The 26,231-nt window shown below is 35.0% G+C and overlaps 1 protein-coding gene across 6 annotated transcripts in view; it reads left to right on the top strand.

Moving 5' to 3' along the window:
- The window catches only part of Ric1 (RIC1 partner of RAB6A GEF complex), a 163,645-nt gene that overhangs the window by 120,886 nt on the left and 16,528 nt on the right, over positions 1 to 26,231 (top strand). For all 6 annotated transcript variants that reach the window (XM_087183990.1, XM_087183989.1, XM_087183988.1 and 3 more), the window contains 9 exons: positions 3,254 to 3,398; positions 4,132 to 4,180; positions 5,139 to 5,291; positions 11,402 to 11,605; positions 17,086 to 17,124; positions 17,569 to 17,679; positions 18,522 to 18,611; positions 19,693 to 19,853; positions 21,166 to 21,304. In XM_087183990.1, the coding sequence (XP_087040116.1) occupies positions 3,254 to 3,398; positions 4,132 to 4,180; positions 5,139 to 5,291; positions 11,402 to 11,605; positions 17,086 to 17,124; positions 17,569 to 17,679; positions 18,522 to 18,611; positions 19,693 to 19,853; positions 21,166 to 21,304 (1,091 nt within the window). The remainder of the gene's footprint in view (positions 1 to 3,253; positions 3,399 to 4,131; positions 4,181 to 5,138; positions 5,292 to 11,401; positions 11,606 to 17,085; positions 17,125 to 17,568; positions 17,680 to 18,521; positions 18,612 to 19,692; positions 19,854 to 21,165; positions 21,305 to 26,231) is intronic.

Below are 26,231 nucleotides of genomic sequence, written 5' to 3'. Positions count from 1 at the left end.
AATAAATGGCTTGTTACCATTTGTTTCAGGGAATCCCTTGCTAGTCTTTATATAGGGTGGTGCTTTCTGGTACAACACTTTGCCATCAACCAATATGTTTTCTACCCATAGATTTGTTAATGCTTTTCTGTTGTAATAGTGTATTTATCACCTGTGGTGGCCATAACTTTCACAGTTTGAAGTGCAACAACATAACAAGCATAAGTTTCTTTTTCTGTCACAGTTTCATAGATAGAAAATTCATTTTTATCATAGAACTTTGAAACTTCAGCATATAATTATTTTTCATAATGTTTTCCCTTTTAAAGGAAGCATTTTCTGGCTGATCTTCAATATATCTGAATTGGCAGCATCACTACTCTTATGCTTTGGGGCCATTAATAAGTAAAATAAGGGTTACTTGAACACAAGCATTGAAAGACTGCAACAGTCAGTCTGATAACTGAGATGGCTATTAAGTGACTATTGGGCAGGTAGCATGGATACAGTAGACAAAGGGATGATTCACTCCCTGAACAGGACAGAGCAAGATTTCATCCTGCTACTCAGAACGGTGTTCAGTTTAAAATTTTTAAAATTTACGCATTGTTTATTTCTTGAATTGTGCCATTTAATATTTTCAGACCACAGTTGACATCAAGTAACTGAAAATCCAGAAAGTAAAAGCACCGAAATGGGGGACTACTGTACTAATAATGTAATGTGTAACAAATGCTGTTTAAATGATACATGCTATAAGTAAATATTATTAGAACACACAAGATTTTATATGACTCATAGATTTCTGTATAACTAGAGAGACTGTGGGAACTTTTTTAATCTGCTCACTTAGGTTTTTTTATCCTTAGTTTTAAGCTCTACATTACTTGTCTGGATTTTGGAGTTTTTTATCCTTAGTTTTAAGTCCTGTATTCCTTGTCTGGACTTTGCTATAGTCTCTTAACTGATTTCATTCTCTGTTATTTTATGCCTTCCAATTCAATGTATTCAACAAATACTTATTTAGTACCCACCATGCACTTGACTGTTCTAAATGCTGGATTCCCAAGAACAAACAAAATTTTGAACCCTTTAATAAATCTCTGCTGTTCACAAGATTAAGTCTAAATTCTTTGTCATTGGAAATGCTTTTTACTGAAGTAACAGAAACCCCATCTTATTATGGCTTAAACAAATGAGATTTCTATTCTCAAATAGTAAGAAATCCAAAGGCAGACTGCTACTGACCTTCATTTGACCTTTTCTTCATGGTCCCAGAAAAACTCCTGAGCTCCAAGAATTTTTTTTTATTAAGTTTATTGGTACATTTTATATTGTACATATTGGTACAGTTACATTCATCATTGGGATCTTGTACCTTTACATGATGTATCTTGGTTCTTATTTTTTTGTGAACTCCAAGAATTACTTAGGCATTTCAGTCAAAAAGAAAGGAAGCTAGGCACATCTGATTTTTTTTTTTTTTTAAATCAGGAAAGCAGAAATATTTCCAGATGGACCCCACATCCTATCTTCTCTAGCTGTCTTCTACTTCCATCTAATTGGGAATAAATACGTCAAATGGCTACCTTGGGCTTTAAGCAAAAGTTGGAAATGATAGCTTTTTCAGTCCTATCTTCCAGCAGATAGGACAAAAATACAAAGAAAAGAAATAGGCAGTACATTAACCAACCAACGGTGTCTACCACATACGTGATGTATAAGGCCTTTGCCAAAATCCTCCTCTCATGGTTTTTTGGTTCATTCCATGCTCTTTATGTAATTTTTATGTAGTACCCCTAAGCTAAAAGAAACATCAAATATTCGTTTTATTAAGTAGTTAGGTCTGCTTAACTACTTAATAAGTACCTATGCAAGTTCCTAGCAACCTAATAGCATATTCTAAAAAGTAGCTATAAATGGAAACAAAATAATATTTTTATATCGCGGTTAAACATGGACACTAAGTCAAATTAGGCACAAGCACACACATTTCTGGTTTCATGTTGATTTTTCACGGAACACTTTTTCTGGATTGTTTTGTTATACCTTGGTAGACTGGTTGAGAACTGTAGTCTTAGCTTGACCAGACTACTGTTCACTGAATTTTTAAATTTCAGCTATTGTTTTATTTCTAAAAGGTTTATTTAATTTTTCCAGTCTGTTTGCATCCTGCTCCTATTTCATCTTCTCTTTAACCTTAAAAAGGATAGTTATTTTATATTCTGTGTCCATTAGTCCTAGTAGCTGAAGACTTTCTGAGTCTGTTTCTGCTGTGAGTTCTTTGGTTTCTCACTCATTTGTATATTTTAGGATTTTTGACTGAGAGCTTGTTACTTGTTTTGAAAGCTATTTGTGTGAGTGGCTAACGACCTATATTGCATTTGAATTCTTTCAGAGGGGATTTGCTTGTGTTTCTGTTGGTCATCTGGGTTTATTACAACAATATAAACTCTTTACATTGTGCTCTCTGAGACTATTTTAAAACCACAATAATTGTACAAATTATACTTCAGGGTGACAGCTGATTAAGTTTCTGTTTAGTACCATAGATGAAACATGGAAATCTTTCTTGCTATTTCTTTCATTTTTACACAGCAAAGGTTTGTTGTTGTTTTCCTCCTCCTCCTCCTTTATACCATGAATATAGACATAACTATAACCGTTGGGCAAGCTTTGAGCTGTATCTCCTGTCCCTAACATGCCAGGGGTCATCAGAAGTACTAGTCACGGTTCCCAGGGTTTGGTAAATAAATTCAGGAAAAAAATACTTTGTCCCAGTTTTTTTGGTTGTTTTGAGCTATTTAAATATTCTGTTCAACATCTAAGTTGTTTCAGTGTCATTTAAGTTATCGTTCTCTGTACTGCCAGAAATAGAAATTTGCTATTTACATTTTTATAATTCTTATCATATAGATTTTGTAAAGCCTTGCATGTATTTTTCTCTAAGGACAGTTTGCTACAACCTATCTCCATTTTACAGAAGCTGATTTTCACAAAAGCAGATTTTGAAGATTATACAGTGGTAGTTTAAGTTAATAATGAACAAAACATCTTTCACCTCTTATAAATTACTTGTACACTGAGATTGTTCTTACTAAATCAGGCCAAGACCCGAGGCCTTTTTAAAAATAATCCTACATCAACAGAATTCATCTCATTATTTGAAGCAGTCATGCCTTTCTGCTCATTTAGATTTGAAGATGTAGACTATTAGAAGTACCATTTCTTAAGTAATCATTTATTTTGAACTCTTCTCACTACTTCTTAACAGACATTTGGAACAAAACAGGAGCTGTTAAATTGATCAGATGGTCTCCTGACAATAGTGTTGTAATAGTGACTTGGGAATATGGAGGCTTTTCTTTGTGGAGTGTATTTGGAGCCCAACTGATTTGTACACTTGGAGGAGATTTTGCGTAAGTCAATAAAAACAAATCTTAGATAAAATAACTCTTATTACCTCTCTGACAATCTGTCTATATATATTTTTTTCATGCCTTGGGTCATACCCTTGGGTCATTACCCTTTTGCCCTACTTGATTCTTACCCCAAAACTGTGTGTAAGATTCAGAATGAATTTGTTCATAATGTGTCAATTCTCCAAACATGCACTTTCTAAAAACTGACATTTCATTTTTTAAAAATATACTTATTCACCTTCAGCACCAGGGGGAAATGTACTTATTTATTGAACCCCTGTTTTATATATGACCTCATGTTAGATTTAAGGCTGAATCAGACATAATTCTGCCTTTAAATAGCTTACATCCAATAAGAATGATAAGCCATGTACATAAATAATTAGTAGGAAATAGAACGTTACATTATCTCATTAGGTTAATGTAAGCTAACATAATGGCTTGACAGGAACAGGTTGATATTTCTGCTCTCTTTATATACTATCCTGAACCTCAGTCCTGATGAAGTGAGCACACCTTCCTAAGCTGCATGATGCTGTCAAGAAGTTAGTTGGAGTTAGAAAAATGTGGCTGAGTGATACGGCTAGGGTCCAGTTTTATTTCATCCATTATATGTTTCTATTTTGAAGGAGCAAAATCAATTTGATTTTTAAAAAAACTAAAGCTGAATAATGTGGGCATTATATGTAATTGGAAAACTCTATCAAATTAAGTTTCGGTTCTATTTCAGTTACAGGTCTGATGGTACCAAAAAAGATCCCCTTAAGATCAATTCTATGGTAAGCACTTTTATAAAAACTTGGCATAGGATAAAAAATGAGTCCCCGCCCCCCCATTTTTCCCTCTCACATTGGTCTGAGAATCACAAAGCTATTTAGCTCAGGAGATCTTCTTTATATAGTTTTTAATTACCTTGTGCAGATTTATCATAGGAAAACGTAAAACTTTTGAACTTTTGAAATTTTGCAATTATTCATGGATCTCTCTCCCACCCAATTACTATTTGGCCCACAAATTGAGAATCACTAATTTTAAAAAATACTATCATGGAATCTAATTATAAAACAATTAAAATTGAATTGGCATGGAGAAATTTATTTGAACCTTTAAACTTTATAGAGGAAAGACCTTAGACATTGAGAAACCCAATAGCTGGGTCAAGGTAACAGAAAGCCAAACTGGAATGAAACTGCTAGTCTTGCAGCTTCCAACCTAATATTCTTTGCTGTCTGCAAAAATGCATCTGTTGTAGGTGCTTCTTTGCTGAGCTTCTTCTAGATAATCTGGGTCTTCCTCTGTAAAGAAGTTTTTTGTACTTGAGAAACAGCTAATTAAATAAATGGAGAAGTTACCAAAAGCAGTAGGTATTTCTTTCTTTTTCATTTTTTTTGGTACCGGGGATTAAACTCAGGACCTTGTACTTGCAAGGCAGGTGTGGTGCCACTGAGCTAAATCCCTGGCCCAGCAGTAGGTATTTCTTAGGATTGGGATCCTGAAGTTGAAACTAAGAATAGTACTTAATGTTTTCATCATTCTGGGTATAAGGCAGTGGTTTCCTCTGGAGATAACTAAGATATACTTGGAAGGTATGACTCTTTTCTGTGTTGTCTTGGTTTCTTCAGCCTTTAGAAGTCACTACTGGTACTGTCATTGGTTATTTCAGATACTGACTGAAGTCAGAAAAGGCTAACAAGAACCTTTTATTGTTTTGACATTTTGTCTCTCTCTCCTTCCAAGTGCTGGGGTGCAGAAGGCTATCACCTGTGGGTGATCAGTGGATCTGGTTCTCTACACACTTCATTTGAGGCTGACCTAAGGAGTATAGTTAAACAGCCCAGCATTCTGCTATTTCAGTTTATCAAGAGTGTACTCACTGTAAACCCTTGTATGGTAAGTATATTCATTCTCTGATTTCTTTAGTGACTTTGATGTCAGAATTTCAGACCTTTATGACCCAGAGATGTCAAGTATCCTTGAGTATTCGAATATTGGCCATAATGCCTTTTGTGTATTTTCTGTGATTCTTGTATTTCTTTTAAATTTATATTAAACTTATACCAAAATCTTATTTCTGAACATGTTTTGGCATTTTTGGTGTTCTGTTCTTTTTTTGATAGGGCCCCAAGCAATGTCTTTATATTGAATAACTTGAATAATTTAGCCACTCTCTGAATAGGATTTCTCAAACTGTGTTCCACTAGATAACACTTAGGAAAAATATTAGTAGCAGTTCCACAGGATTTAAAAAACAGTACAGGACCAGGGATTTAGCTCAGTGGTTCTGGTGCCTGCCGCGCAAGCTCAAGGTCCTGAGTTCAATTCCCCAGTACCAAATAAATAAATAAATAAATAAATAACAATACAAAAACTCTTTTTTCTTGTGTGAAATAAGGCTTTAAAACAAAACAGTAGAGATTAATTTATTATAGGACTTTGGGGTCTCAAATATGCACATATGCATAACAAAAATGTAGGGGTTGGAATGTATAGTATTCCCCATACTTGAACTATTAACTTTCAAAGAATATCTTGAAATGAATATGCCTAGGAACATGCTTTGGGAAACACTTCCCCAGATTATAATATAAAGTCCCCACAATTATCAAGCTAGAGTAATATATAATATTATATTGATAATATAAAATATAGTATAGATTACATTACATATTAGGAGTAATATCTTAGGACCTGTCAACAATGACGTTTGAAAGATATTTGTTACAACAAATTAATTAAAATGTACAACACACTGAAAAATAATGTAAAAAATAGCCTGGATCTCAGATACATTGCTGAAATTGAAAAATAAAGAATATTTTTCCTACCCTTCCGGATCCCAAATAATAATTTTAAAGCACCTTTGAGTTTTATTTCAAGACAATGTTTGAACTAAAATGGGAAGGTAAAGGAAGAGGGTGCCATTCTATCTGATATGAATCCTTAAAAGTCTTCTACCTTCAAGAACACTAGCCTTCTAATTGAAAACCAGGACATAATTACTAAAGCATGAACTGTCTTTGAAAATATTTTTAGAACTTTTCAGTCTTTGGCCCTAAGCAATCATTTCACTAAGTGATTGTTGAATTTTACTAAAACCAAATTACAGAGTTATGCTTCTCTTCCTCCTCCCTCATGATTTAGAAGATTCTCTAGCATCCATTTATCCATTTTCCTAATCATTTTTGTTTGTTTGCTTTTTGTTTTTTGAGACAAGGTCTCGCTGTGTTGTTCAGGTGGGTGTTGAACTCACTGTGTAGTCCAGGCTGGCCTTGAACTCACAGTGATCCTCCTGCCTCAGCCTCCTGAGTGCTGGGATAACTGGTGTGTCCCACGTCTTCCTAATCCTCCCCCCATCTGGTCATGTGGGCACACAGGTATGTATACACACTCAAACATATTTTTTTAAAACTTTATTTTTTATTAGTACATATTTGTCATACATATTGATTATATTTGTCATAGGGAATTTTTACCTTACATAATGTATTTTATTTCTTTTTTTCCCCATTCCTTTCCTCATCTTTCAACCCCTCCTCCCCTCCCCATTTACAAAAGCTCTGTTTCCATTTTTCCTTCCATTCTCCTTTTTTTCCTTTTCCCTTTGTTTTCTTCCCCCTCCCCCCTTACTTGTTCCCTTTCCTACATGAACATTTTATTCCTACATCTCATTATCTAGGATGGGTTTTTTTTGTGTGATTGTTTTGTATGGGAGATCGAACTAAGGACCTTGTGCTTGCGAAGCAGGTGGAGGTACCACTGAGCTAAATCCCTAGCCCCTACATCCCATTATCTATATCCATTTAGGTCTTTATTTATGCTTTGATTTCTCACACCAGAGAAAGCAATATTTAAACTATTTTACTTAAAATGTGGTCTCAGGCTGGGGATTTAGCTCAGTGGTTCCGCCACCTGCCCTGCAAGCACAAGGACCCGAGTTCGATCCCTGGTACCAAAAAAAAATGTAGTCTCAAGGAGCATATATTTACCTAAAAATGTCTAAAGTTTACCTTTATGGCAGAGTAGTACTGCATTGTATATAAAAACCACATTTTCTTTATCCATTCATCCATTAATGGGTATCTAGGCTATAAGATTTAGCTATTACAAATTGTACTATAAATATGGTGTGCCATAAATTTTCTATAAACATGAGTGTGCATATATTGCTGTGGTATGATGCTTTTAACTCTTTTGGGAAGATACCAAGAAGGGAAATAACCTAGTCAAATGGAACCTGTAGCTTTAGTGTTTTGAGGAATCTCCATACTGATTTCCATATTGGTTGTACTAGTTTACACTTCCACCAGCAATGGAGAAGAGTTCCTTTTCCCCCACAGCCTTGCCAGCATTTGTTATTTGTTGGTTTCTTGCTGATAGCCATTTTTTTGAAGTGAGATGGAATCTCAGTGTTGTTTTAATTTGCAGTTCTCAAATGACTAGTGATGTTGAAAAATTTTTTTATATATTTATTTGCTGTTTGTACTTCTTCATCTGAGAAGTGTCTAATCATTTTAGATGCCCATTTTTGGATTGGGTCTTTAAATTTGGGGAGTCTGTTTTTTTTTTAGTTCTTTATATATTCTAGATATTAATCCTTTGAGGAGTAGCTATTAAAAACAGTTTTCCATTCTGTGGGTTCTCTCTTCACTCTGTTGGTGGTGGTTTCTTTTGTTGTGGGAAAGCTTTTTAATATGAGGACCTCAGTTTTTGAGTCATTGTAATATTATGCAATTGTGCTTTTGTTCATAAAGTATTTGCCTATACCATCTCTTCTAGAGTTTTGCCTATTTTATTTTCCAGCAGATTACATGTTTGTTTCAGTGTTTAGATCTTCGATCCATTCAGTATGGGTCTAAGGTGTAATCTTCGGCATGTGGAAAGCCAGTTTTTCTAGCACCATTTATTAAAGAGGCTATCTTTCTTCCAGTGAAGGTGTTTGGCCTCTGTCAAAGATAAGGTGGCTGACTGTGTTTGGAGTTGTTTCTGCATCTTCTTTTCTGTTCCATTGATCTTCAGGTCTGTTTTTTGGTTTTTGTTTTGTTTTGTTTTTTGCCAGTACCATGCTGTTTTTATCACAGTAGTTTGGTAATATGACTTCAAATCAGGGATTGTCATGCCCTTTGCCTTGCCTTTGTTGCCCAGAATAGCTTTTGCTATTCTAGGTCTCTTCTGGTTTCAAATGAATTTTAGGATTGTTTTGTCTAGTTCTGTGAGGTATGCTATGGGTATTTTGATTGGGATTACATTAAATCTGTATAACAATTTTGGGAGTATGGCCATTTTCACTATATTAGTTCTCCCTACCCAAGATTAAGGGATATCTTTCCATTTTCTGATACCTTCTTTGATCTCCTTTTTCAGATAATGTAGTTTTCAGTGTATAGGTCTTTTATTTCCTTTGTCAGATTGATTCCTAAGGATTTCATTTTTCTTGATGCTATTGTGAAAGGTGTGGTTTCTCTAATTTTTCTCACAGTGACTTTGTTATTCGTGTACAGGAATGCTATTGATTTTTAAGTGCTGACTTTGTATCCTGCTACACTGCCAAATTTGGTTATTAAATCTAGGAGTATTTTGTTGAAGTTTTTGGAGTCTTCTTTGTAAAGTGTCATGTCATCCTCAAATAATGATAATTTAACTTCTTCCTTTCCTATACTTATTCCTTTCATTTCTTTCTCTTGCCTGATTCCTGTTGCTAATGTTTCCAAAAATATACTGAACAAGAGTGGTGATAGTGGGTATCCTTGTCTTGTTTCCAATTTTAGCGTGAAAGCTTTCAGTTTTTGACCATTTAACATAATGTTGGCAGTTGGTTTGTCACAGATGGTTTTTATTGGATTAAAATTAAGATTTTATTTTAATTTTCTGTAGAGAATGGAATTTTTTATCATGAATAGGTGTTGGAATTTGTCAAATGCTTTTTCTTTATTGAGTTCATTATATGATTTTTATCCTTGGTTCTGTTAATGTGGTGTATTACATTTATTGATTTGCATATGTTGAACCATCCCTGCGTTGCTGAGATGAATTCTAGCTGATCATGGTGTATAATCTTCATGCTGATTTGCTGCATTCTGATGGCCAGTATCTTATTGAGGATTTTTGCATCTGTGTTCATTAAGGAGATTGGGCTATAGTTCTCTTTTTTGGTTGGTTCTTTCTCTGGTTTTGATATCGGGGTGATTCTTGTTTCCAGGAATGAGTTTGGGAGTCAAGCATCCCTTTCAATTTCATTAAAGAGTTTCAAGAGTAGTGGCATTAGATCTTCTCTAAAGTCCTTGTAGAATCCAGCAGTGAATCCATCAGGACCTGGGCCTTTGTTTGTTGGTAGTTTCTTAATTACTTCAATTTCTTTTTTTTTTAATTAAAAAAATTTTTATTAGTACATGTTTGCAGTATATTACGATTCCTGGTATATGGAGGCTCCTGTGGGCTCTCAGACCTGACTCAGTGGATGCTCAGAGGAGAAACAAACCAACCCAGGACTAACTTATTTCTACAAGTCCAGTGAGGGCCTAGAGCGCTGGATCATGTCTCATGGTTGTCCTGAGTACCATGCAGATTAGGCAGCCATTAATCCTTGCTGCTTAACCAGGCAGAGGACTGGCCTATTGTGTTAGGCAGGAACTATGTCCAAGGCTCTGGCTGAATTCAGGGTGGGGGTCTCTGATGAGCCCAGGGTACTTGGAATGCTTCCATGTAAGCCCCAGTTGCCTAGGGACTGCTGTTACATGTCACCCAGAGACTGACTGTGGGGGCGTCTAGGATTGGAGCGAGTCAGTAGGTTCAAGTGACCCCTGGGTACTGAGTACTGACTCAGACCAAACCAGTGTTAGCTCTCTGTGCTGAATGAGTGTCACAGTTAGCTTAGGATAAACCACAGACTCCCAGCGGTGAGTCAGGTGTGCTCAGGGTCCAATATTGAAGACTCCTAACACAGGCACCAGTTGTTCATTTATCTGCTAGATTTGAGAATGAATGGGACATTCATTCCACTCACCCCTGGTGTGAGTGGGAGCGAGCAGCTCCTGTTCATTCGGCCCTGGTGTGTGCCAGGGAAAAATGCTGCCAGGTGCATTGTCCTCTATTTGGAGAGGGGACAGTGAGGAGTGGAGCCGTATGCCCAGGTCTTTTCTGTGTGGCTTCACTCTGCCAGGCTACTTGGATCCCACCAGCTCTTTGGGGGCTTCTCGAGATGGCAGTTCCTGTTTTAGGCCCGGCCCCCAAGTTGGACAGCTTCGCCTGTTTTAAACTCCTATCTGCATGTTTTGGTTCGTCTACAAGTCTCTTTCAAATTGATTTTTGCATCAGGACATATTTCTCTCCCTTTCTTCCAATTAGCTGTGTTTTTAGTTGATCTTTTCTGAGTCTCTCCAACGTGATGACTCCTCTTCAGCCATGTGCTCCCCTCTTATTAAATCTTGATCCTGGATTTGGTCCACCATGAGCAGGTAATTCAAGAAAGGCAACATTAACACATGTGCACACACATACACCCAAAGTTAATTGCTGACATCCCTCTTCTCAAGTCATATAATCTTAAAAAGGGACATTAAGGATTGCAGTAAAGATAATGTTGTTATGGTTTATATCTAGATGTCCCCCTCACAAACTTAGCTTTGACCAGGCATGTTTTCTTAAAAGCACTGATGCATAGTTTTTGTGAAACTGTTTTGTGAACTATAAACAAAAACTAGTTATATTCATTTTCTCAGATATCAGGATCTCTCATAGTAATGCCATTTTGGAGTAGTAGTGAAAAATACTACTACAGCAATTGTAAACCTGGGTATGTTTACAACTATGTGATAAAACAGACTTCAGCAAAGATATTATTTATGTTGGGAAATAATCATTAAAGAATTGTCTCTAAATATAATAGGGCTGAAATCATTTATGTAGTCGTTGTCCTCTATGAAGAAAATCAACATTAGTAGAAATAGTGTAATGTTACTATTAGATTATTTTTATTTGCTTTTCTCCTTTCCCTCTCTATTTAGAGTAACCAAGAGCAAGTGTTGCTTCAGGGAGAGGATCGCCTGTACTTGAACTGTGGAGAGACCTCACAATCCCAGAATCCCAGGAATTCCTCAGCACACTCTGAGCGTAAGCCCAGGCAGGAAAAGAGCTTATTTGCAGATGGAGGTTTAGAGTCTCAAGGTTTAAGCAATTTACTTGGACATCGGCACTGGCATGTTGTACAGGTAAGTGTTTATTACTTGATTACTAATGACAGGGTCCTTGGTAAAATATCACTTGGAAAAGATTTTTAAGTATGATTCCATCCATTATTTCTGAAAACTGAGAATTTTTAACCTTTTTGACTGTCATGTCTCTCCTCTGCTTTTCTGTGTTCATGTCCTCTCATTTTCTTTCCATTTGATAGAGTGTATTTTCACCTACTTTAAGTGTCTTATTAGTGTCAAGGACTAAGAGTTCATTTTGCCCTCTCATTGAAGATAACTTTATTTTACTTTCAGCCTTTTTTGTACAACCAAGTTCTGTGGGTTTGTATAAGCAAAAGTGTAGTCATTGGATGGAAAATGATGATATTAACTAGTACCCTGTGCAACTGACCCTATAGTCCTATTTGGGCTACATTTAGATTAGTCACCTGACAATCCAAATTATAAACTTGTGATCACTATGGAATCTTATTGTTAATAATTTTATGATAATTTAATTTTGTCCCAAATTATTTACTCATTCTCATAGCATTTTTAAATTGACAGTTTCTTTTAATCTGATAAATTTAGCACTTAATGTGGAAATTAATTCTGAATTTTTATGCCAGTTGAAATTAGTTTGGGACAAACTATAAATTGAAATTTCTTAAAAGAAACTCACAGGCAGAGCTTCAGAGACCTGAGTGTTTTCTTTTCCCCTTTTATACCAAAGCGCATCAGAGTTCACTCTTGGATTAGGTTTTTTTTAGTCAGTTTGTTTCTCCACAGTTCTTTGCCTTCTGGTTGCCATACTTGTACCTTACTGGCTTACTTCAGCTCTCAAATTAGTTTCAGTTGGCTTTGAGTAGAGATAATGAGAGACAGAAAAATGTTCGTAATGTGAACAATTGAGGATTATCTCCTACATTGGCTTGTGGTATGCACTAAAAGAAAATGTATTTACCTTACATTAGTAAATTCATAGAGTCAGGCAATGTACATACCATTTTATAATTAGTAACAATTTTTAAATAAAATTGCATCAACTACTTCCTTGACTAAAATTTTCCACTGCTCCCTTCTCTCCTATAGCCATTTCTCTGCTATTTTCATTTCCCCATACTTTGAACTATTCATTCTACACTGACCTAGCATCAAAGCCAGTTCTGCCTAGCCAGGTCTGTGTTACCAGAGAGCCAAGTAGAGCAGAGGATCAAAGAAGGTAGGTCTGGAACTCAAAAATCCCATCAGGCAATAACAAAAGTGAATTTCCTTCCAGCTCAAAAATTCAGTGATTCTTAGCCTTCTGTGAAGTATTCATAAAAGAAACATATAACACTGATTTTAGGACTTTAAGTATTAATAAGATTCTTGTCATGCTGTTCTAAAGATATGTAGAAAGATAAACTTTTTAAACCCAAGTTGCAGTTTCCTTGAAAATAGTGCCACATTTGTATTCCCAAAATGATTAAATTTATAATAGACTCATAGAATTTTTAGAGCTAGAAGGGCCTTAGAGATCATATAGTCCAACTGGATTTTATACATGAGGAAACTGAAGCTCAGAGAAGTTATGTGACTTGCTCAAGGTCACCCAGCAGAGTAGAGGCAGATCTATTCTTACTGTGATCTGCATTCAAGTAAGAGACTTAATGTATTTTAAAATTTAAATACTAAATGTTGAATCAGTTTAGCTTCTGACCTTAAGCTAAAACTTAGAACTTGTATATTTGGACATGTTTTTACTTGGAGTTGCCCTAAAGTCTGTTTGCTAGTAGTCTAGCCACATGATTGAATGCAGAGTGGTAATGGTCTTTCAGCAGGGTGCATTACAGTATCTATATAATGCTAAAGCTTTCCCTTCTAGGCTTTTTAGCCAGTAATGATGAGTCCTTGAAGAAACATGGGTGCCTGCTTCAACATACCTTCTTTTCTAGGATAAGACCACATCTTCCATCAAAGTTGATTTGTTTGCTAATTTATATTTTGTATACTTCTTGTGTAGCTTAGAATTCATCTAATGAGTTCTTCTACTGTTTCTGTTCCTTGTCTAGAGTACTGGATGTTTGTTTGTCTAAGCTTTGTACTCCTTAACCTAAAGATTAAAGTTTATGCTGTGTTTTCCCTTTAGCTAATTCAAAAAATTTATGTACTTTCAGAAGCAGGGTTAGAAGCTAGTAGTAAAGATAGTGTTTTTATTTGTTTATTTTATTTTTAAATTTTTATTTTTGTGGTTGTAAAGTTAGAAAGCAATGGCACACTATGAAATTTTCAAAAACAAAATAAAAACTTAGTTTTAGGATATATTTTTTCTCAGACTGCTGTTTTTTTAAGATTCCATATTTTATATAGTGTAAACATTTATTTCTGAAAGATGAGTTAGTTATTATCCAGTATTCTGTATTGGCTTTGTAACCTGGCTGTATTTGGAAAAAAATAACCCTTGTGATATGGACAATAAGTACTTATCATGTATCAGGTACTATGTTAGGAATGTTAACAGTGGGTTTTACAATGGGCTTTTTCACTTATAAATAATTGCCTTTAATCCTACAATATGTATCAAGTGTACCAGTTGTGATATTTGGCACAGATTTAATCACTAGGAAAGTGGATCTCATCATTTCACCAGTTTCAGACAAAACTAGTCTAGGTAGGAGACAGGATTTTAGCACTATGACTTTTAAAAGTAAATAAAAAGTCAGTTTCAGATTAAGAGAGACTGGAAAAACCTATAATAAGAAATATAGAGATTCTTTCTATACCCTGACACTTAGTTTTCCAGTGATGTGGCATGACTTTTGTGTCCTGAGTATGCGTTCTTGATCTGAGTTTTTTCATTATTCATTAGCTGACTCTCCTTATTCTGACATTTTCCTTTTTTTTGGTACCAGGGATCAAACTCAGGACCTTCCGCTTGCAAGGCAGGTGGCAGCACCACTGAGCTAAATCCCCGGCCCCCTCATTTTGCCATTTTCTGTTCTTAGTACTAGGTGTATAGTTTAGAGTTCAGATGACATAGATCAGTAGAGATGACTGACTATGAAGACTACAAGTTTTTATTCTACTCTGTATTTTATAACATCTTCCAATAAAAATTTCCATGACAAAGCTTCATTTCATATGAGGGGTGTGTGTGTGTCCATGCGTGTTTTTTGGTTTTTTGTTTTGTTTTGTTTTTCTGTTTGTTTTTTTCTTTATTGTAAAGCTTCATTTTTAAAATTACATCTTGGGTTTTGAAAATTAACCATTTATAATTTATGGTGCTTCACAGACTTATAGGTTAAAAGAATAAATTGTTGTCTCCTATAATATTCATTAGAGTATGATCATTTGATAGGATTTAACTTTTCCTATGCACAGAAATTCTTTATATTAGAATCTACTTTTGCAGTAAGATTTCAGCTCCCAAATTACCCACTCACACATCATAAGTACTAATGAAATACCCAAGTTTGGGGAAGTTAGTGGGGTTTTTTAGTGCCATACATAATGAGAAGTCGTATTCAGGTACTTCTGTTACATCCTTCTTAAAGTGACTGTTGTTTTTCTCTTAATTTAAAAAAGAGGAATTTCACTTATAGTCTGATAGAAAATTGCTTTTTACTTTTATATAACCAATTACTACTTCAAGTTCACCATTCTTTTTTTTTTTTTTTTCCAAACTCAGGACCTTGTGCTTGCAAGGCAGGTGACGGAACCACTGAACTAAATCCCTGGCCCCTCACCATTATTCTTATCTTTTCCTATTATAGTGAATGTTATCAGTTGGTCTGAATAGTATAGCATATCTGTTAAGATTCAAATTAAGCATTCTTTAGGCATGTATCATGACACTGTCACCATTATTTCTATGGGGTAGGCACTCAGCACTGAAATTAAGAACTTCTAGTGTACTAAAACCTATCTATAATTTAATTGGATTTTAAGTTGACTTGTTAGATGTGAAGTCTAAGTTTTATGAATAAATTTTATCAAGCAGAGGTAATACAGATAATTTCAGCATATTGTTTTTACTTGATTTTTATTTTTTCTACACAATTTTATTGAATGTCATTGCACTTTACATGGCTTGTTTTTGTTTTGCTTTTTTAGATAGGGTCTTGCTATGTTCTTAGCTGGCCTTGAACTTGCTATATAGCCTACCTGGCCTCAAAATCATGATTCTCCTGCAGCAAACTCTAGGGTGTGGGAATTACAGGCAAGTGCTACCATACCCAGCTGCATGGCTTTTGAAAAAAAAAGACAATTTTTTTAGTAAACGACTAAATTGAAGCTTTTCTTATTTTAGGGACAGAAGATTCTTCTTGTTTTGTTCTCTTCAAACATTACATGTTGTTTGTTTTGTGTCCCGCCCCCCCCCAACTGGGGATCGAACTCAGGATCTTGCACTTGTGAGGCAGGTGTGGTGCCACTGAGCTAAATCCCTAGCCTTTGTGTTGTTTTCTTAATTCATATCACACTCCTACCAAATGGCTCGTGAAAAAAAATTTAATTATAGCTTGGCATAATGGCACACTCCTGTAATCCCAACTACTCAGGAGGTTGAGGCAGGAGGATCAGAAGTTTTTGGCCAGCCTCGGCAATTCAGCAAGACTGTCCCAAAATGAAATGAAGTAAAAAAGACTGAAGATGTACCTCAAGTGTTTCTTAAATTCAATCCCCACTGCCACCAAAAAAACCACCAAAAAACCCTCCAATTATTAGTAGGCTGGTAGAGAAAACAGAGTCTTAATAGAGTTAGAATTTGCTTAATCCATGTTGAAATCCCACTCAGGATTAAATTTTAAAGTTTTGGTCGAGTAATACAATGACATAATGTACAAAGATGTAAGACAGGTAACATGTGAAAATATATTTACCACTGATATTCCAGAGTGTTAACATCTTTGCTATATTAAAATTTCTTGTAAATGTATAAATTGAATACTTCAATAGAAAAATAAGAGCACAAACACAGTCTTATATGTTTAGAGATAAAAGCTAACCAGTGGTTTCTCATGAGCAACAGTATTTCATTTTATATTTTGTATATTTTTGTATTATTTAATTTTATAAACATTGCTTCATTAATCAGAAAAATATACAAGTATTAGAATATTTCCATTAAAAACCGAAACCCTTTCTGAGACTGGAGTTTTTTATTACATAAGGTTGTTTGGGGATGGTTCACGTCTGCAAACCAAAACTGTTCCTCTGCACAATTCATAGCTACCTTCATGTGTGCTTCTCTAAAAATCTCTTGTCAGTCTCTCTTTATTGAGTTTAATAATAGAAACAAAACATTGTGGAGGAAAAAACAGGAAAGCCTGATGTCTACAAACTTGAAATGGTTAAGACATGAGATGTGAAATACTGACTCATGTAAATGGTAAATTCCAAGAACCTTGCTACTACTAGCCCCTATTTGTGTCACCTTTAATATTGTACAGAAAGCTGAATTTCATACAATAAGTTAATACTTTTAAGTTTAGATATATTTCATAAATCCTATCAAGCTGATGTGTTATTTTTTGTAGATTTCCAGCACCTATCTAGAGAGCAATTGGCCTATACGGGTGAGTCGTTTTGTTGCTGTTAACTTCATTGAATAGCACATGCTGCATGAAGCATTTGTGGGAATTGAGCCCTTTAATGTGTATATTGATAAAAGTAAAATTTTAATATGTGATTTGTTTTATATTGCTAATATTAACTATAATTTTGTCAAATATAACTATAAATACTCATTATAAAATCTTGCATTTTATGTTTAATTCACTTAGCCAGCATTTTTTAGTAGTCTGTTCACCTTATTCAGATTAAGTACTTTATACGTAATAAAGTATGTAGGTTTGCAAGGACAAGTTCTTTAACTATAAATACTCATTATAAAATCTTGCATTTTATGTTTAATTCACTTAGCATTTTTTAGTAGTCTGTTCACCTTATTCAGATTAAGTACTTTATACATAATAAAGTATTTAGGTTTGCAAGGACAAGTTCTTTTTTTTTTTTAACAGTTTTCAGCTATTGATAAACTTGGACAGAATATTGCTGTGGTTGGCAAGTTTGGTTTTGCACATTACTCTTTACTTACCAAAAAATGGAAACTTTTTGGAAACATTACTCAGGTTAGTCATTTTCAAATATTTAAAAGCCAATTTCTCAGTATAAAAGAACTACAATATAAAGTAACTATACCTTAAACTATTATTTACTTGTAAAAAAGAAAATCAAATATAATAAATATTATTGGATAGTATCTGTGAAGCCAGTTAGATAATTTGGTAAAATGTCTGATGTTGAAATAGTTGGTTTGTTTTAATTCTTGTTAGGATTAATAACGTTCTTTAGCTTGAAGATTTAGTCTTACTTTCAAGGTTGAGTTCATTAGCCATGTGATAAAAATAAATTTCCACAAAATTTTGAGTCATTCTCTGCTTGTCTGTGTTTGATACATGGATGTGAATGCTACTGCCAAAGGCCTATCTAATGGATAGGAGGGATCTTCAATACAAGAAGCAGACCTAGAATCTTGGTAACTGTATGTGACAAGTTTCAGCTTGTTTGGTGCAGTCAATTGGATGTGAGCTCACCTGATGAAAAAAAAAAACAGAATTTAAACCAAAGTCTTTTGGATGTGGGAATAATGGCACTATATGGTACTCAGTTACTTTGAATGATGTGTTTGCTTCCTTAATGAAATATTTATTTCTAATATAGGATATGAACCATTATTATTAAATGCCCTAGAGCAGTGATGGCAAACCTTTTAGAGTTTTCAGTGATAACAAACAGCCCACTGTGGGTGCCATAGCTTCACCACCATTGTCTTAGAGTAATAATTTAGAAGAGAGAAGAAAGTAAAGCAGAAATAATTTGAGCTTTCTTTGTCTGCCTTAAATATTTTATAGTACTTTCTTGTAATTTCTGGTAACATAATTAAGGTACATACATTTTTAAATTTTTTAAGGAACAGAATATGATTGTGACTGGTGGCTTAGCCTGGTGGAATGATTTTGTGGTCCTTGCGTGTTATAACATAAGTGACCGTCAAGAAGAAGTAAGTTTTTCTTTTTCATCTCAGAAAGAATAGAGTTTGATATTTTAGAGTTAGTAAGCACTATTTCATTTTATATAGCATATTTTGCTAATAAGCCTACTATTTCAGGTAACTGCTATTTAAAATTGTTTGGACTTTTACTGTTTTTTTAAAGTGACTGTTGGGACCATTTTTTTTTTTTTTTTTTTTTTTTCCTTCTTCTTTCAAGACAGTGTCTTGCTCTGCGGTTTAGGGTGACCTTGAACTAAATATGTAACCCAGGCTGGCCTCCAAATCACGGTGATCCTCCTGTCTCAGCCTCCTGAGTGCTGGGATTACAGGTGTGTGCCACTCTGTGTGGCTTGGGACTTCTAAGATAGCCCTCTCTAAGGATTTTTAGCTGTTAGATGTTCTCTATAAAATTTGATAATAAAAAAATAGTTAAAAAGCCCCGGGCTTGGTGTCACTCACCTGTAATTCCAGCACTCTGAAGGCTGAGGCAAGAGGATCACCACGAGTTCAAGGCTAGCCTGAGCTACATAGTGAGACCCTGTCTCAAAAAAACAAAGCACAACAAAAAGTTAAAAAGAAACAAGTTTGTAAGAATGGCTGTTCTTAGCCAGATGTAGCGGGGCATGCCTGTAATCCCAGCACTTGGGAGGATGAGGCAGGAGGATTGCTCCAAGTTCAAGGCCAAGCTGGGCTACATAGGAATTCAAGGCCAGGCTGAACTACAAATTGAGACCCTGTCTCCAAAAAAAAAAAAAAAAAAAAATGTTCTTAAAGATAGATTTATTAACTTGATTTTTATGTTTATTTTCAGCAACAGCTGATCTCATTAGGTCTAAATATGCAAGTTTAAAAAGAATGTCTCTTCATATTACATTCACAATTTTGAGCACTTAATCTTTGGGTTATTTGTAAAATGAGCCTAGCTTCCCAAAAATATAAACATAATTCACTTATTACTAAAGATTAGATAGGTCTTTTAATTCCTAATATGGGAGAAAGGGCTCAGTAGGTAAAAACAGCTTGACTAAAGTATTTAGTCATCCCTGATAACCATCTTTTTTTAATGACTTTTCTTTATTTTCTTTTTCAGCTCAGAGTATACTTGCGAACATCAAATCTGGACAATGCCTTTGCCCATGTCACCAAGGCACAAGCGGAAACATTACTGCTTAGTGTCTTCCGGGACATGGTAATAGTATTTAGAGCAGACTGTTCAATATGTCTTTATAGTATTGAAAGAAAATCTGATGGGTAAGTTGTAGCATATAAGTGACTTTTTGCTCCTGTTTATCCTGTTCATGTTTCCTCCATAGCTTTTATTTTCTCAAAACAGTTTTTTCACCCTTATATTTAATTTTCTCCACTTTAGAAGTCAAATGTAAGGAGTTTTAATTAGTGATGCCTATGTATAGCCATGAAAAAAGAAAAAGAAGAAAAATAGCCTGCACATAGTTCTTTAGCTAATCTGCCTGGGTTCATTTGGAAAAGAAAATATAGTTTTGTCTGAGGTATAAACCCTTAGATACTAAATTTTTTCACAATCTTGAAAATAAGTGGTTAATAACTATCCTAGTCTTCCAAACACTTAGAGAAACTTGAAGGAGTGCCATAGCTTTCAGGCCTTAGAAAGCATGTCCTTTGTAGACTCTTGTATTTCCACTGTAGTAGATGGTTGTAGTCTAGGGCAGGACAAAGCAAAACTCGTGCAGCTGCTGTATGTGGCCTTAACATTCTTCTTAGCATCTGGTTGACTCGAAGCTTTTAGACCACACCTCTTGAGTTTTATTTTGTTCTCACAGGTGTTTGAATAGCCATGAACTATGTATTTGCTGAAGTAGCACAGTGATTGGGGAATAATGCAGAGATAAAAATTAAGACATATTACTAGCCTCAGTAACTAAATTTTCATCCTCAGCTGACTAGGTATCTTTTCCTTTAAATATTTCTATTCTTTCTTCTTCCTTAGTATTTTTAGCTGACTAGGTATTTTTTCCTTTAAATATTTCTATTCTTTCTTCTTCCTTAGTATTTTTTTCTGTTTTTTGTTTTTTGTTTTTTTGATGCCAGGTATCAAACTCGGGTCCTTGTACTTGCGGGGCAGGTGGTGAAACCACTGAGCTAAATCCCAGGCCCCAAGAATTGAGGCTGTAAGTCAATGGTTGAGCACAGTGATTTTTTTGGGTTTTTTTGGGTTTTTTGGGTTTTTCGGGGGTTTGTTTTGTTTTGTTTTGGTACCAGGGATTGAACTCGGATCCTTGTGCTTGCGCAGCAGGCAGCGAAGCCACTGAGCTAAATCCCCGGCCCTTTAGTTGTTTTTGTTTATATTTTTTCCCCCTTCTCTCCAACATCTTATTCTTTTTCTTTCTCTTATCCCCATATGTGTTCTTTGGATCCCTTAACCTAGGTAGTCCTGATTGAAGGATATTTAGAGAGGAGAGGACAGTAAGTAGAAGGCATTTGGATCTTCCATAAGCATGAAATCTATCGCATTAATAACAGGAAAAGGGGGAAAATACTGATAAGAATTGTTTTTGAGGTATTAGGATTTCTTTTGTTTTTACAGTTCAAATACTGCTGCTGATATTCATGTCCTTCAGGAGGTCTCTATGTCACGCTACATTCCTCACCCTTTCCTGGTAGTATCTGTCACTCTGACATCTGTGAGTACAGAGAATGGAATCACCTTGAAAATGCCACAGCAGGTACCATACCTTTATCAAGGTCTTTGGAATTTACATTTTAGTCTTTAGTATTTTAAGATAGTGGCGGGAATTTTTGGTTACCAAATAAATACTAAGTATCTAGAACATGCTTTGTATGAGGATGTTGGGTTGCAGTGGCAAACTAAACAAACATGGTTTCTGCTCAACTTGAAACAATTATATACATAATAGTTTTTGTTATACATATATGAGAAAGTAGAAGGGTTTCTATGAGAGCATATACCAAAACCTAGTGTATTCTGAAAGCCTTGGAATGAGTGGAGATTAAGCAAAGATGGGGAATTTGAGGCAGAAAGAAGAGTAATCCCAAGGCTCAAAGGCAAGAGAGAGCATGACATACTGGGGGAGTTGGAAAAATTTTATTTAAAGTACTAGAACATTGGGAATGGTAGTCCGAACTTTCTAAAGTGCTTTAAGGTGGATATTAGCTCTAAGCTTTATAATATTTAAGATGAAGATAAACTGCAGAAGGGCAAAACTGCATGAAAGGAGAATAGGTAGGAGGCCACTGTACTGATCTAGGTGAATGGTGTTAGTGACTTGAACTTGATCAGTGAAAAAGGAAATGGAATAAATGAATATAGATATCAAGGACTCCATGATTATTTATGAGAAAAGAGAAAGTACAATCTCGTAGTTTCAAGATGAACTAACCAAGTATGTAATGGTGCCACCAAGATCCAGGTTGTAGAACTTTCTAAGCCAGAGCTCCTTCTATTATACCAGTGGTTTACAATTTTCATGTCAACTGGGAGCCTGTTGTCAAAAGAAAATTATATGTAGATTTATTTGTTCTCCCCGTTGGCCCCGTCTGTCTCTTCATTCTTACTGAGGTATTTCCATTAAACTTCAGCACTCCATATAATTTTGGAGAATTTAACTACTTCATAAAAGAGTCTCTTCCATTACAGTTGTAACTGTTACAGGCAATTATCTATAAGGACCTAAAATCCGATTTACAACAACATAACCCATTTCTTTGTTCTTTGGATCAAGAAATAATAAAAAGGGCCAGGGATTTAGCTCAGTGGTTCCGCTGCCTGCCTCACAAGCGCAAGGTCCCTAGTTTGATCCCCGGTACCAAAAAAATAATAATAAAGTTTCTTTCTCTTCCATAAGATGACCTTTAAAATATTTGCAGACAGGTATTATTCTTTGGCTTCCCTTTCTCTCCTCATACCTTTCTCTGAGTCTTCCTTTCTGCATGCCAAATATTCCCATACCTTCAATTATCTCATGTAGTATTTGTTCTAGACCTCTTCACTCTTTTGTTCTCCTTTCTATAGATTGACTTTTGTTTTCTTCCTTAACATATACCTCTTCTTTCCTCTGGAAACTGTATTTCATGGTAATCAGACAGTCCTTAGTTGATAAGAGAAAGTTCTACTTTATACTAGAATTCTAAATAAAAGACATAGAAGGAATCTGAGAATTAAAGAGTCACCATTTTAAAACCCTAAAATAACTGATTCAGCAGTGATCGTTACTAGGTGGAACTTTACAGTGACAGGATCAGGTTGTTATACTCAAGCCTTATTAATTATTACTGAAAGTGGAAAAGCCACGTGTGCTATCCTTCTTGAAATGATGTAACATGAAGTTCACATGAAAAAATCATTGTCAAAAACATTAAACCCAAATCAAATCAAATACGTTGAGTCATCTGCTATTCACAGAGATAGAAATACAACATTAGTCTAAGTACTTGTACACCACAAAGAAGCAGAATGCAGGACATTGTATGAGACAGCTATAAGTTAATTACACAGACAAAAGGAGATACTTATACATTAAATAAGCTTTAGAGCCATAAAAACCAATGCATTGGGTAAGCTAATTAGTGAGGCAAATGTGGTGGCTGCTATACTACAGAACAAATCAATAAGCTCATTTGTGTTTTCATTGAAACCACCTGTAGAAAAGATACTGTTAATAAGGGATTTTTAAATGTGAAATGAGAGATGACCAAAAAATAGTTTAACTAGCATTATAGAAAGAAATATCCACATATTTTAGGAATGAATATTAAATATATGAAGATTAAATGACCTGATATTTTGAAATTTTCATAAAGGCACTTTCTATATCCCAGCTACAGTAGGTAGTCAATGGTGTCGGTAGCATTGGACACCCCATTTAAAGAGAGGCTTTCACAGAGGAGAGTAATTTAGTGAAGATCAGATCAAGAATTAAGTTCAAATACAGTGGAAGTTAAACGGATTGGAAAACCAAGTCTTGATTTAATAAAGATTTAAGAAAATAATATCAATGAGAACTATTCAAGAATCTGATAGCTTTTCTCATGAAAGAGTGAGAACTTTGTTGAGTATCTGAATGGAGAATCATCTGCCAGGGAGTTTTTAGACTAAGAGATGATATTTTAGGGTTCTGAGCATCCAGGTAGCTCATTCTTCTAAAAACTTACCTAAAGTTGCCTGAGAATACTATTAATTACTTGTAATATTAATAAAAATACTGAATGAATAAATAATATTCTTTAAAGAAAACATTTTTCTTTGGTGGGGGAGGGATGTGTGTGTTGAGGATTGAACTAAGGCCTTCACACTAAGCTACACCCTGAGCTCTTTTTATATTTTTTTATTTTGAGACAGGATCTCGCTGAGTTTACTAAGTAGCCTAGGCTGGCCTCGAACTTGTGGTCCTCCTGACTCAAGTCTCCCAGAGTATTGGGATTACAGGCGTGTATTCTTTGTTTTAATAAAGTGTGTGAATTACAATGGTGTAATCCACCGTCTTAGAATTTAAAATGGTCATTAGGAATGTTAGTCATTGTAGTGAATTTCAGTAAATGCTTTCAAGGTCTTTGAAGTGTTTGAGGAATTAATCTAATATGCTGCTTCTCAGACAGCCATACTATATTCATTGATGTTTGCATGTTTGTTTTTATCTTTCCTCTGTCATCTAGCTACATTTTACTGTTGAGTGCCTGACTCTTATAGTTCTTATGCATCTTTTAAATTGTTTGTCCTTCTCAGACCTCCAAGTTATGGTAGTTTTTTTGTTTTAGTTTTAGTTTTACCATTTCTTTATATGAAGTCCCTTGTAAAATCTAAAAACTGTTAGCAAAAATATATTATATAACTGAGTATTTTACAACTAGTTTACATAGGGTGGCTGCTTTTTTCCCTAATTAAATGCTAAATGATACTGGCAACGTAAATTCATCCAGCCAGCAAGCCTCAAAGCCTGAGGCATGATCCCACATCTTCAGAAAACTCATTCTTTCCTTCTTTGATTTATATGGCATTATGTTTCCTTATGTCTGTTCTTCCCTAAAAAAGCTCACTGGCCCTCTGCCCTTTCTGCGTTGTCCAACCCGGTAAACCGAGAAAACTCATCTCTTTTATTCCATTTACCAACCTCACTCTTATCCTTATAATGATGGCATTTCATCTCTGATATAGTCATAACTCATAATGCTTCCATTTGAAACTCTTAAGATTCTTTGTAGTTAAATTGGAAACGGGACAGACTCTTTTGCTTCCCTGATTTCTCTTCCTAACTTCTTTTGTTGATAACTTCAGCCTCTCTAATGCCTCATTTGGTACCTTGAAATCATCTTTTGTTCGTTTTCTACCTTTCATAGCAATAAACTCCACCCCTCCCCCCAAAAAATGCTCAGCTGGGCAAGGTGCATGCCTGTAATCTCAGCACTCTGGGAAACCAAGGTAAGGACTGCAAGTTTGAGTTCAGCCTAGGCAACTTAATGGCTTAGCAAGACCCTCTCTCAAAATAAAAAATAAAGACGCGTTGGGGAAAGGCCCTGGGTTCAATTTCTGGTATCACAAAATCAGTCAAAATACTCTTCCTCTTCGAAGGTAAAAATGACTTGATACCTAAGATTTGCTTTAAAACAGTGCTTCTCTTAGTTTAATGTATATAATTGCTTGAGTAATAGGGTTCAAGAGGAAGTCATTATACCAGGCTCTCTACTTTGAAGTAATAACTTCCTTTTTCAAAAACCATACATACTTGGATATTTCTTGTTCTCTTTTACTTGACTTTCCAACCCTCCTGGAAGGTCTCTTGCCATCCAGCTGTGTTATCATTGTATCTAACCAGATTGTTCTTGCTTTGCCAGTAGATGTGTTTTTGTTTTTTTTTTAACTTTTATTTTTATTACTACATGTTTGCAGTACATAATGATTACTTTCCTCCTGTGAGGTTGGTACATGTACATAACATATCTTTTTTTTGTCCCCTTCTCTTTTGCAAAAGATCTATCTCCTTGTTTCCTATTGTCAGTTTCTTATTTTGCTCTATTTTATATTTTAGGCTTCTCATATAAGAGAAATTGTGATATTTAAGCTGTGTTTTTTCACTTAACATTATGATCTCATGGTATGTCCATTTTCCTATAAATGAGTCAGCATTATCCTTTATAGCAGACTAGAACTCCGTTGTGTATAAATACCTCATTTTCTTTATCCCTTCATCTGTTGATGGACATATGGGCTGCTTCCCAGATTTAGCTATTATGAATTGTACTGCTACAAATATGGGTATGATGTATCACATGATTTAACCTTATGAAGATACCTAGAAGGGGACTATTGGGTCAAATGGAAGTTCTATATTTAGTTTTTCAAGGACTCTCCATATGGATATCCTTGGTGGTTGTACTGATTTGCATTCCTAACAAAATGTAGAAGGGTTCCTTTTCCCCAGCAGCCTTGCCGGCATTTATTTGGTTTATTGATGACTGTCATTCTTTTGTCAGTAAGATGGAATCTCAGTGTCGTTTTAATTTGAATTTCTCTAATGGCCAGAGATGTTGAACATTTTTTCACATATATATTGGCTGTTTGTACTTCTTCTGAAAAGTATCTATTCACTTTAGTTGCCCCTTATTTCACTGAATCTTTTATTTTGGAGGGTTTGATTT

The sequence above is a fragment of the Heterocephalus glaber genome, unplaced genomic scaffold, assembly GCF_053883595.1.
Source record: "Heterocephalus glaber isolate CG9 unplaced genomic scaffold, H.glaber_assembly_v1.0 deba00001481, whole genome shotgun sequence".
NCBI classification, from domain to species: Eukaryota; Metazoa; Chordata; class Mammalia; order Rodentia; family Bathyergidae; genus Heterocephalus; species Heterocephalus glaber.
The sequence above is the reverse complement of the archived record's forward strand: the minus strand, read 5'-3'. Positions and strand labels throughout refer to the sequence as shown.